This window comes from Bos taurus, chromosome 9 (assembly GCF_002263795.3).
Source record: "Bos taurus isolate L1 Dominette 01449 registration number 42190680 breed Hereford chromosome 9, ARS-UCD2.0, whole genome shotgun sequence".
Lineage (NCBI taxonomy): Eukaryota > Metazoa > Chordata > Mammalia > Artiodactyla > Bovidae > Bos > Bos taurus.
Window position 1 is genome coordinate 88079203 of NC_037336.1, and position 13719 is coordinate 88092921.

At 40.9% G+C, this 13719-nt stretch overlaps 1 protein-coding gene across 2 annotated transcripts in view; it reads left to right on the forward strand.

Moving 5' to 3' along the window:
- MTHFD1L (methylenetetrahydrofolate dehydrogenase (NADP+ dependent) 1 like) overlaps positions 1-13719 on the forward strand; it is a 181879-nt gene that overhangs the window by 100776 nt on the left and 67384 nt on the right. For both annotated transcript variants that reach the window (NM_001076018.2, XM_024996727.2), the window contains 4 exon segments: positions 4901-5040; positions 8119-8160; positions 9269-9369; positions 9910-10087. In NM_001076018.2, the coding sequence (NP_001069486.1) occupies positions 4901-5040; positions 8119-8160; positions 9269-9369; positions 9910-10087 (461 nt within the window).

Sequence of the window (13719 nt, forward strand, 5' to 3'; positions counted from 1 at the left end):
CTAGAAAGTACAAGGCTCCTTTGTTATGCTTGAACTAGAGCAGAATGTCTACCTCTGGGCATCTGGGGTGAATAATTCTGGGTGGTTGGTTTTTTGTTTTTTGGTTTTTTTCAAGGGGGTGAGTGTCTGTCCTTTGCATTCTATGGTGTTTAGCAGCATCCCTGGCTCCCACTTACTCGATGCCAGTTAGAGTAACCAAAAATGATTTCAGATACTGTGAAATATTCCCAGTTGATAACCACTGAACTACATTTAAGATTGCGATTTGACAGAAATGGGTTCAGTGAATGTACTAACCCATGAGATCATCCAGAATTAAATGTAGAGGAGAGTTGATTCAAATTTACCTACATGCTCGTAAATGATTAAACATTTTAAAAGTACCGAAGGGAATTCAAACAGGAAAAAAGGAATGAAAAGAAAGGTCAGAAAGATGCTCCTTTGTCTTTAGGTAATGAACGAGTCTTCTCATCTTTGTCATGAATATGTGCAGACAGCCCTGTTTCCTCACTAAGTGAGGACCAGGGCATGTTGATAAACGCTTAGATGCCTGGCAGGGTGATAGAAGTTCATTAATCATTGAACGAGAAGAAACCAAGGTTGTTTCTAAGTTCTGGGTGTGTACGTTCAGTCGATCGTGTTTGTGCAGAATGGCAGAGAGCACATAATACAGAAAGGCCAATCTGCCTCGCGCGTCAGAGGGACCTCAGATACCATCGTAGCTTCTGCGCTGTTATCTCAAGAAAAGAGCTTCCCTGGCACATAGGAGCCCCAAGGAGGTCAGTGTGTGATCCCTAACAGTCCCTTATAGCCCTAGAATTTTTATGAGACCATAGCTTATACAGAGCTTCCCTGGTGGCTCAGCAGGTAAAGAATCTGCCTGCAGTGCAGAGACCTGGGTTCAATCCCTGGATTGGGAAGATCCCCCGGAGAAGGAAAACTGTGTCCTCTCCAGTATTCTGGTCTGGAGAATTCCATGGACTGTATAGTCCGTGGGGTCGCAAAGAGTTGGACTCGACTGAGCAACTTTCACTTTTCATAGCTTATAGGGCCTCCCTATGATGTCATGATGTAGCGTTTTTGTTTGTTTGTTTGTTTTTAAGGTAGCAAATCAGTGATTACTGTAAAATATAAGTCCTAATTGTCCCTGCAACTTCTGTGTACACAGCAAGTAGGGATGTGATAAAATAATTTACATATAAGCATCATCTCTCTGCCTCACTGAATAACTTCGTCGATAGCAAGCGTGCCTGCCAACAGTGGCTTTTTTGTTGCTGTTTTTTCTATTCAGTTTGTACCATGTGACTCACAGTGTCCTAGCAGATAAGAACAGAGAGACCTGGTTGTCCAGTGTTGGCTTTTGTGCAGAGCGCTGTTTCTTGTGAGGTCACCAACAGTGTTTGTCCAAATAGTGAGTCCTTTCCCAAAGCAGACCCACCGACAGTTCCTTTCTGAGAAGACTATGGGTTTCAAAGGTCGAATCAAACCAGGCTACAAAATGGCTATCTACTAGCTTCTGTGCTCACACAATCAGAGTATCAATGTTTCCTGTTTCCATTCATGCTGTAAGTTGAATAGCTGTAAACTCCTCCCCCCTCTGTCCCCCCAAAGAAAAGGGATTGCCAAGACAAATAATTCTTGTGACATAGGCAATTTCTCGCAAACTTTTTAAAACGTGCAGCTTTCAGAAGTCTATGTTGTGTGCTCTTCAGGAATGCTAAATCATAGTAAATGTATTTGCTTCATGACTCAAGACCAAGTCTGAGGTATAGTCCACATTAAATAATTCCTTCACCTGTATCTGTTTTTAAAATTATAGAGAGGACTTTTACAGTAAGGGAATAAATGGCTTATTTCAGATCCCTAACGTTTTCTTCAGGTCACTAAGAAAACGTTACTTACAGGTTTTCGATGTCGACAAGTCCCAGGAATTGGCTAGGAAAAGGAACTTGCCCCCACTCACAGCCAGATAACGTGCCCCCTTCCCAAGGGACGAAGACACAGATATACAGCACTGCACGGTGAAACATCCAAGTTAGTTCTTGTTGACGACACCTTATGAAGTGGTCCTTAATTTTAGAATTACCTAACCCTAACCCTAACCTTCCATTTTCTTATAGCAGTCTGATATTTGAACACAAAAGCACAGTATTTCAGACGTTTTCAGCAGATGAGAATCTGGCACTTCCTCCTTGTTTGGGTTTTCTTCACATTCTTTGCCTCCATATTTCCTTTGCATTTAGAAGCCACAGTCTTGAAACTTTACCGTGGCATCCTGTTTCCTTCCCCAGCTGAAGTTGTATCTGTTACAATTCCCCACACCTCCATATGTGTCTATCTACCCATTTCCACTGAATGATAGCATTTAGTTTAGATCACCACTGGCTCCTTCTCTAATAGTTTCTTCTTTTCTTCGTTAATTAATTCTTTTTTCTTTTTTTGCACTGGGTGTTATGTTGGTTACTAGTGATACAAAGATGATTAAGATATGGTCCCTTCCTCCACTCAGGCTAATTAGGATGCTACATGCAGAAATAGGTGTGTGTCTGTGGGGCAGCAAACCAGAAGGCTAGGAGGGGCAGAGAGCAGCTTCCTCTTCCTGAGAAGATCAGAGGCCCGTACTTGGAGAGCATGGCAATCCACTCCAGTATTCTTGCCTGGAGAATCCCATAGACAGAAGAGCCTGGCAAGCTACAGTCCATAGGGTCGCAAAGAGTCAGACACAACTGAAGCAACTTAGCATGCACACATGTGCCTTGCAGTGTTAATCTCTCCTACAGACATGGTCCCTATCCTCATGGAGTTTATAGTCTTAATAGGGGAGCTTCATGTGGAAACGTGCATCCAGCTGGAAAGACCTTAGAGATCGTTTGATCAAACCCTGTTAGGTGAATAACAGTCTACTTCTGACAATAGGATAACATTAACCAGTTTTTAAAAGTCCTTAGCGTTTAAAAATAAAACCTGTAAAACTTTGGTTACTTGAATCCCTATACCAGGGGTACCACTGAGATAGGGATTTTTGCTGTCAACAATCTCCTCTGGTTTTGACCTTTATCTACAATCAGCCCTTTGCATCCGCAGATGCGGAAGGCTGACTACATTCAATGTACCGCTCCATTTTATATAAAGAGCTTTATAGAAGCATCCTCAGATTATGGTGTTCACAGGGGCTGCTGGAACTAATCCCCTGTGAATGCTGAGGGTCGGCTACAGTGATAAAATCACCAAAATTGTCCTAAATACTGTATTAAAAGGAATGTCTTTTACTTCTTCAGATTGCCCTGCTATGTCTCTTGTTTAAAGGAAATATAGTAAAGGGAAAGAGAATGACTTGTAGCTATGTTCATTCCAAATTGAATACTTTCAAAGGAATATTTTTCAATATGTCAAAAGCATATCAACAGTCATAAAAAAAATTTATATCCTCTGGCACCATACTCTTACCCTTGGGAATTTATTCCAAGAATATAATTTGAAACAAGTTAAACTCATATGCCCAGATACTTTGCAGCATTCTTTATATTGGAAACAACTCAAACATTGAATAACAGGCAGAAGAATTTTGCAAATCTTGGTACAGCAACTTAACAAAATTATAAGCTGCCACTTATAATCACAAATTTGAAAGTTTGTAGTACAGTAAGAAAACTGTGATAACTTTAAAAAAGCAGACTACAAAATTCTACCTATTCTATAAAAATTATATAGTCATATGAGGCACTAAAAGGAAACCGTAAAGAATTAGGACAACTGGTTGACTAAAGAAAGGTCAGAAAGAGTCTGGAAAAAAAAAAAAAGGATCTGAAATTATTGGTGTTTTATTTTTATTAATTTTTTAATAATATGTGTGTTCAATGAATGCTAGACACAAATTTGTTCACAGGTTAAATAGTTTTTATTTTATCTTAGTCAATTTTTTTACTGTCTATTCCTATCTCTGCCATAAATTATGGCTTTGGTTGTACTGTGAGTATGTAGTACATATTCCATAAATATTTACCTTCTGTTACATTGATAGTATTTCTTTCCTAGAGCAGTGTGCTTCTCAAATTTTAATGAGCATTCATCTCACCAGGGGATCTTGTCAGAATGCTGGTTCTGGTTCAGTTGTTCTGGGATAGAACCCAGGAGTCTGCGTTTCTAAGCCCCCAGGGGCTGCTCATGTGTCTGGTCCAGCTCTCTGTTCTGTGTATGAAGATGCTGCTGCTGACCCAGAGTCAGGGGTTATCCTCTTGGAAGGCAGTATTGGATAGCCCCCCTGGTATAGCCAGAACTGCCTCAGTAACATTTCTAGCAGTCTGGGGGCAGTGAAAGAATGGTTACAGATGACTGTCTTCTGTGGTTATGAAATAAAGATGCTATCTTATCAGGCCTGATGATCAACCTTAAGCCACTCAACTAATATCAACTTTGTCCACTAATAGAAATGGCATTAATATAAGTGATTCTGTGTGTGTCTTATAAAGAGTAAGAAAAGATTTTCTATGGTACTCATGCTAGCAGTGTTGTTTGACACTGATTGACTATTTGGAACCTGATTAAAAACTTGAAAATCCCATCTGGGTTAAGAAAAGCTTTGCCTTGACATTCTACACTGGAAGAAAAATCTTGGCCAGGCAGTGAATCCTTAAGGAGCAGTGGTGTGAAGCCGACTCAAGAGTCATATTTTTACAATTCTGAACACTGTAAACATAAGGAACATAAAGAAGCAGAACATTTTCTAAAACCAGGGGAACATCTTTTTACCTTTTTGTATGTACAGGATACCATGGTGTATAGTAGCCTTGAACGTGGAGAGGAATTTGACATCCTTTGATTTTGAACCATATCAATGATTGTCAAAACTTAACCGTTGTTTTAGAAGATCATAGCAGGTTTCCAACTTGATTCTCCACAGTGACTGAAGCTGGCTTTGGTGCTGATATTGGCATGGAGAAATTCTTCAACATCAAGTGCAGAGCTTCTGGTTTGGTGCCCAGCGTTGTGGTTCTGGTGGCGACCGTGCGGGCTCTGAAGATGCATGGAGGTGGACCGAGCGTAAGTTCCATGCTTCCTTTCTAATAAAACAGAATGAAGCCAAATTGAGTCTTTGAGACACTCAAACCTGCTTCATCACTACAGTTTTCTAAAATGTCTCCTTTTTCATAAATCATCATTTCAGGGCACTTAGAGTTCGGTAAGATCAAGTAATTAGTAACACCCACCAAGTTATTTCTAAGCAGTATTTTGGAAAGGAGCATAATGTAACCTCTAAGAGTCTAAACTGAAGCTTGTATCAACATTTTATAACCCCATGGTAATGGGAGGATAGAGGCTCTGTTTCCTGAATGAAGAACAGAAGGGTAAGAGTGATGGCTTTTGTGGGTGAGGTAGTTCAGTGTTTGTATAGATCATTTTTTGGTTCACTGATGCTACATCTCATCAGATTTCATCTAGCACTATTTTCCTCCTGTTTCTGTTTATTATGATTTCACTTTATAACTCTGTTAGAGCACTGGATTATTTCTGAGAGAGCTTTGCCTAGAAATCTCAAATTCTGGTTTAACGTTTTTAAAGACTTTATCAAAAGTCTCACATGTAGAATTCACACACAACTGAAAGGGAAATTTGTCTTCCATAGCAAAGGTGTATTTTTTTTTTTCTTTTTTTAGGGATTTCCAAAGGGAGAATGAGAGATCTTGTGCTCATTCATCATTTTTGAAATAAAATGGTTTGGCATTTCTTTATCACTTAAATCTTGATATACAACACAAACTGCCAAATCTGATTTCTTAACTGGCATGCTCTGTATGCAAACATCACACAATAATCAATTACATAGCATAAAGAAATAAGTTTGCCATGATGAAAAACCATAATATGTAGTATTTAATTGTCTTATCAATTCTTTGTCCTAGGAGGGGCAGATGTTATTTTATATCATTTTACAGATGAGGAAACTAAGGTTTGGTGGGTTTAGGGGATATGAGCTTATTTGAGCAGTATCACCAGGTCTGAAGTTTATGGCTGAGGTCCAGATCCTCCACTTTTTGTCCAGCAGACAGAGCTGAATATGAATAAAGGGGAAACTTTTTTGAATCCCTAATCCACTCATTGATACCAGAAATAAATTTGAAATTCCCCCTCCCTGTTTTACAACCTAAAAATTATAAAATCAAAGGGCTTTAATACTTAAAGGGCTTAGACACTGTCTAGTCTGGTTCAGATAAAATTACAGAGCTACAGGAGGATTCCAGATCTTGCTTAGTAATCTATTTAGGGGACTAATCAAACATGAAATCAAGGTCTCCTGACTTTAATTCCACACTCTAGTTTCGTCTTTGTCCTATAAAAATTCACTACATGATTTATAATCCTATTTCGGTTCATCTTAATGTGTGTGCTCTCTTTTACAATGATTGCATTTTCTGCTCACCTTAATCCTTGGTACCTCATCCACTTCTACTTAATGTCATGGTTCCATGCTAGTGATGATTGTAACATGACTCGAGATACAGTTGGAAGATGATAAAGGGGAGGATCAGGAAGCCAATTGAAGTTTAGCTTTCCTCTCCTGGCCTCCAGTAGTGCTTCTCCTTTATATTATTTTCTGAATGTCTGTAGGTCTGTCTCCCTCCTTAACTCTGAATTCCTTGAAATTAAGGACTGTGTCGTATTAATTTGTATATTCCTCATGCCTGGCATAGTCTGTATCAAAGAAATGTTTTCAGTAATTGAATAATAAATGAACTTTGATCTTCTTAATCCTGTATTCTCTGTTATCCACCTCATTCCTTCTTACTTGAATCAACTCTGTTACTAATGTTTTTGATCCTTTATCATTTCTACTTCCTTTTGATATCGTTACACAGATAACCACGGCTGCCTCTTATGTTTATTCAGCTTGTTTTTTTCCCATAATTTGTGCAGTGGAAAATCCTATGACCCTTGAACTTGCCCATTTTAGCCCCAATCATATCTCATCTTCCAAAATGCTGACCATTCTTGATACGGTAAAAGAACAAACACTTTTGGATCCAGATATTTCTTTCATAATTAGTTTTTTAAACATGGTGTCATAAGGAGGGTTCTCCACAACCAGTAAGATGTGTATTTATATTAAAAAGAGTTATTGTAAGGAATTATTAATACCCAATTATGGAGGCTGACAAGTCCAAAAATCTACAGAGTGGGCAACTGCTGGAGACTCAGAAAAGCCAATATTCCAGCCCCAATCTGCTGGAGAATTCTGCTCAGATTCTTTTTGTTCTAGCAGGCCTTCAGCTGATTGGATGTGTCCCACCTACACTGTGTCATTCAAAAACACCTTCATAGAAATACCTGGAATATCATGTTCCTTCACAATTTAAAAAAAATTTTGTCGTAGAGGTAACTTTTCAAACGATTTCTAATATCCTCAAGACCTCTTTGCAGAGAGGAGAGTAGATCACCACATCCTTGGTGAGTTAAAATGGCTGGGGTTTCTCACTGAAACCAGTTGCAGGGTATAGACCACCACCACCCCCCCTCCCAAAAAAAAGAAAAAGAAATGTGGAACTGTGAAAAGTCACTAAACTGGGGTTTCAGAACCCAGTTACAACAGTTCATGCCCCTGTTCTGCTCTCATTCGTTGTGTAACCGTGAGCAAGACGCCTGCCTTCTCTCAACTTCAGTTTCCTTATCTTCAAGCTGCCAACCCCACTGGTTTCTGTGAGAAATTAGGCTCAAAAGGGAAAAACTAATGGCGATTATTTTAAAATGGTTTAGAATTTATTTAGAATGATGATGCACTCTGTATAAATCATATTGTGGGTTCCCTTTTTTGCTAGGATAATGGGCAACAGTATGAAATTAGAATTGCCTGAGGAGTTTTTTAACTGTTGCTGACCGTGGGTCCCACTCCCAGAAATCCTGGTTTAATTGGTCAGGGTGGAGCTCAGGCTTCAGTGATTTTTTTAAAAGCACCCAAAAGACTTTATGTTCCTCCAGGGCCACCAATGATTGCTTTAAAGCACAAAATGTGCTTTTCAAGTGAACCTTCCAGAGAGGGACCATGATTTGTTTTTCTTTCAGATCTTTTATCAGAGTTAACAGTGTGACAGGACTATTCTTAATTTTTATCTTTTCTTATCTCAGGTAACTGCTGGGGTCCCTCTTAGAAAGGAATATACCGAAGAGGTAAGAGTGGAGAATTATTCAAATCCAGTTAACCATTGGCTGGCAGCTGAGTCTCAGTCAGGAAACTGGTTCTCTGCCAGTGGCCTCTTAGAAAAGTGCTTCTCTAATAATCTAATGGGTGGAGAAAGGGATAAAAATCCATTCAGTTAACTCTCCAATCTTAAGAAAAGGTGGGTGTAGGCTTTCTGTCTGGGCAGTCATCTGAGCAGGCTTCCTGGTCTCCAGCACATAAAGGTATATGAAGCTTGTGTGCTTAGTCGCTTAGTCGTGCCCGACTCTGCAACCCTATGGTCTATAACCCACCAGGCTCCTCTGTCCCTGGGGGTTCTCCCGGCAAAAACACTGGAGTGGGTTGCCATGCTGCAGGTCTCCCGCATTGCAGGCGGATTCTTTACCATCTGAGCCATCAAGGAAACCCATATGAAGTTTATACCCATGTATTCTTTTGATGACTTGCAGATTTTGATGGACTGGCAGCAGTACCTCTTAGCTCCTACAGGTGGCACCATGAATTTGAGCAGAGAGTAGCTGGACAGGGCTGTCACCCTCCGGGGACCGTATGCCTTCTTGTCCACCAGCCCACAGAGCGTGGGCATGTTGCTGATGTGTTGGCTGCCAGTCAGCAGCAGAAATAGCTGCCTGGCTGGAGACCCAAATATGCCATTGGATCTAGAATAATTTTAGACTTTATTTGGAAAATGAGCCTCTTCCTCCTGCAGCCATCTTTTCTTGGGGGAAAAAAAAATGACTTAGGCTTTCTTGCATAGCTTCCAGGACAGTAAAGTAAGCGTGTGCTGTGCTTAGTTGCTCAGTCATATCTGACTCTTTGTGACCCCGAGGACTGCTGCCCACCAGGCTCCTCTGTCCACGAGGATTCTACAGGCAGGAATACTGGAGTGGGTTGCCATGCCCTCCTCCAGGGGTTCTTCCCAACCCAGGGATCAAACCCAGGTCTCCTGCATTGCAGGCAGATTTCTTTACCGACTGAGCTACCAGGGAAGCTAAAGTGAGCATAGATGGAACAAAACCTGCCAGAGTGGGCTTGCCATTGTCATTTGTCAGGTTTAATGGGAGGTGATACTATGCAGGGGTCTGGTTTTTCTTACAGAACCTCCAGCTGGTGGCAGATGGCTGCTGTAACCTGGAGAAGCAAATTCAGATCGCTCAGCTCTTCGGGGTCCCTGTTGTTGTGGCTCTGAATGTCTTCAAGTAAGTCAAGCGTCCTACTTTAAATGCGGGCATATCACTGGGCCACCCTGTGAAGTACATTTGTGTTTTGAGGATGTTTGGGCTTTTCTGTGCTTCATCTAAAGTATAGAGAAATAACTCTACTCATTCTATTTGTTTGGTTTTCTTTGGATTGGTTTTACTTTAGCAGATGTGTTCCCAAATATTAGCAGGGAAGTGAAATCTGTAAAGTAAGTTACCATTTCTTTCACTTTTATCATTATTATTATTAATTCTGACCAGCATTTCTTACTGAAAGACGATGGATGATCAAAGGGATATGCTATGGAATTTTCTCAATAAAACCTTTAACAATTTGAAATATTTGAGATAATAGTTGAAGAGGATTTTTCCCCCCATGCTTTGCTTAAGATCTGATTTATTTAAACACAATGTAACCACTTTTGATGTTTAGAATATATTCAGTGTTTGGGAGCAAAGTTCTGTATAAGCAGTTAGTCTTTCTTTGAAAACATCGCTAAATGAATACAGATGCAAAACCACAAACATTTTCATCACCAGGACCGACACCCGCGCAGAGATTGACTTGGTGTGTGAGCTTGCGAAGCGGGCCGGCGCCTTCAATGCAGTCCCCTGCTATCACTGGTCGATTGGTGGGAAAGGGTCAGTGGACCTGGCTTGGGCTGTGAGAGAAGCTGCAAGCAAAGAAAGTCGTTTCCAGTTCCTGTATGATGTGCAGGTAAGATCCAGCACAAGGATGAGGATATGCCAGGCCAGTGCTAAGAGCTTCGCACAGGTTGTCACGACAGCTCTGCAGATAAGGATTAACAGAAGGTTGAAGAGGCTGAACCATCTGACCAGGTCCGGCTCCCTGGGACCCCAACTCTTTGGCCCCTAGCCTGTGTTCTGCACTCAGTGCAGAGGGGCTTTGGAGTATAGGGTTCAACAAGGTTGGCACAGGAACAAGACTTTTGAGCAACTTCATCGTTGTTGTTCAGTTGCTCAGTCATGTCCAGCTCTTTGCAACCCCATGGACTGCAGCATGCCAGGCTTCCCTGTCCTTCACCATCTCCTAGAGCTTTCTCAAACTCATGTCCATTGAGTCGGTGATGCCATCCAACCATCTCATCCTCTGTCGCCCCCTGCTCCTCCTGCCTTCAGTCTTTCCCAGCATCAGGATCTTTTCCAGTGAGTCGGCTCTTTGCATCAGGTATCCAAACTATTGGAGTTTCAACTTCAGCATCAGTCCTTCCAGTGAATATTCAGGATTGATTTCCTTTAGGATTGACTGGTTTGATGTCCTTGCAGTACAAGAGACTCTCAAGAGTCTTCTCCAGCACTACAGTTCAAAAGCATCAATTCTTCGGCTTTCATCAGTTCAGTTTAGTTCAGTCATTCAGTTGTGTCCAACTCTTTGCAACCCCATGAAATTCAGCTCTCATCATGCTTGGGAAATCATGGGCAGTATTTTCTTTGTCTGTTTCTGTTAAATCCCCTTTGTATCGTGGTTTTCTTGAGCTATTAAATATGTCTAATATATATATTTTTTTAATTTTTGGATTGTGGTAAAACACATATAACATAAAACTGACCACCTTTTCCATTTTTAGGTGAATAGTTCACTAGTGTTAAGTACCTTCACATTGTTGTACAACCAGCATCTCTCTCCATAGGTCTTTTCATCTTGCAAAACTCTGTACCCCTCAAACACTAACATTTCATTTTTCCTTCTCCTTTATTCCTGGCTGTCTCATGCCAGTGAAGCCATAGAATATGTCCCTTTTTTGACTGGCTTATTCACTGTCTCAGTCCTTTCAGGCTGCTATGAGGAATATCATAGTATTGGATCGACGTGTTAACAGCAGAGATTTATCACTGATACTTTTGGAAGCTGGGATGTCTGAGATCAAGGCATAAGCGGATTGGATATCTGGCGAGGGTCTTGTTGTTTCTTAGATGGCAGTCTCCTCACTGTATCCTCATGTGGTGAAAGTGGGGAGGGATCTTGTCTTTTATAAAAGCACTAATCCCTTGCATGAGGGGTGCACCCGTATGACCTAATCACTCCAGGGCCTAACCTTCTAGTAACATCAACCTAATCACTCCCAAAGTCCTCACATCTGAATACACCATCCCATTGAGAATTAGGCTTCAACATACCAATTCTGGGGGCACAGAAGCATTCAGTCTATAGCCCTTACTTAGCATAATGTTCTCAAGGTTTATCCATGCTATTGCATACGTCAGAACTTCCTTAAGGCTGAAAACAGTCCATTGTGTGTTTATGCCCTTGTGTCTGTCAGTGGCCGGTTGGGTTTCTTCCACTTCTTGGCTGTTGTAAATAATGCTGCTTGCTGCTGTGAACATGTGTGTAAAACTGTGCTTCCAGTTCTTTTGGGTATATATGCTGAAAAGGAGTTGCTGGATTGTCTAGTATATATTTAAAAACAGCTTCATAATGAGCATTCAGTCAGCATATCTGAACTTCCCAGGATCTCAGTCTCTCCATTCATCTTTGTTCCTATCCACACATCTCCATTCTGAATCTGCTGGCTCCAGCTCTGGCTGTTGGATTTGCCCTCTTAGGTAGTCCTTGATTGCTGGAGTTCTCAGCCTTAACTGGTGGCTTCTCCCATCCCTTCATTCCTCACAAGTTCTGTTGGTCTTGAGTCTAGAGTTAAATCATCAAGAATATGATGATTATTCAACGGCTGAGGAGGGCTTGTCGTGTGCCAGGCACTTTGTACTTGGTAACTTCTTTAGTCCTTACTTCCCTGCTTTCCCCTCATTTTACATATAAGGAAACAAACAATTGTCAGGAAACAGACCATCACCCAACCCTGATCGAGAACCGCACTGACTGGCAATGGCAGATTTTAATGATTTCACATTCAAAAACTGGCTCTTTCAGGAAAACCATGCAAGGTGAAAAGAAGGTCAATAAATAGAAGCAGTATTTTGTGAGTTACGCTGTCTTTGACATGCACTAACCCTAAAATGAACCCTTTTCCTTCCCACCAATATTAAAAATTTTTGTTGTAAATTCGCGTTCATTGTAAAGATGATGCTGTTAAAATGTCTGCTCTTCTGTGAAAAGCGGATTAATTTTATAACAGTGTTGCCTCAATATTTGGTAGGATTCTTGCCTCCTTTGCCCACATACTCTGTAACACAGAAATTAGATTTGAGCTGCATAATTGCTTATGCAGTTCAGCCTTTTATTGCTTCATGACAGTTTATGAAAAGAGACTCTCTCCCTAATAGTTCTGTCCCTCATGCTGGCAAGTCCATTTTAGATCATAGAAGACAATTTACAGTCTTGTAACAGTGTAGAAATCTGAGGTCACCATTGCAGGTAGTAACAGAATTTAAGCTCCCCCCACCCGCCGTCCACCAGATTTCTTACATAATCACTGTTGGTGAACCTTTATGGACTAAGTAATGCTTTTCTTTTCTAAGTTTTAAGTAATAGTTTTTTTTGAAACCCTTTTAATTCATTTCATTTTTTTTTTTCCCCATAACTAACCCTTTTGATGCTTGATAGCTCCATAGGGAGGTATGAGACTGCCCTACGGGAAAAAAAAGAAGTGTTAAAATACTTTTGGATAAAACAGCCTGATAAAAGAAACACCCGGCTGCCTTTGCTTCTTTGTACAAACCGGGTTTCTGTGTATCACCCCAGACTCTATTCCACCCAGAATGTATTGGGGGCAGGATTGATGGCATCTCATTTCCTGCTCCAGTCCCGCCCCCATCTTGTTTTACCGAAGAAAGACAGCTGAGCTGATTAACGAATCAGAAATAGTGTAGGAGCGCAGGGCATGACTACTTTCGTGGGGGAAGTAGAAATCATCTCAAAAGCCCAAATGGAAAGAGGAACAGCTCGAAAGAAAAAGAAACACCTGGCCTCAGAGACACCGTGAAGCCAGACAGCTCCCTGAGTCTGTGGCTTTCTGATGACCTGTCCATTAGTTAAAGTGAGAATCAAGCTGCTCTTCGAACTCAGGAGTCTGTGCCAACCTGTCGAAAATTGAGAGATGCAACCACTGTTCTTAACAGAACAATTCTGCGTGTCTTTCACCAGAGTAGCTTCTAATTCAAGAGCAGGTGAAAGTTGTTCACGTTACAGAGGAAGCTGTTGATTAATTCAAAATTATAATTTTTTTTAAATATAGAATAAGGGGCAGGGGCCTAATTGCTCAAAGGAAGTTTATCATGTAAGAATTAATATATTTAATATACTGCATCATTTCCTTTCACCCCTTAAGGATGATCACAGTCAGTCAGTTCAGTCGCTCAGTCGTGTCCGACTCTTTGCGACCACATGAATTGCAGTACGCCAGGCCTCCCTGTCCATCAGCAACTCACAGA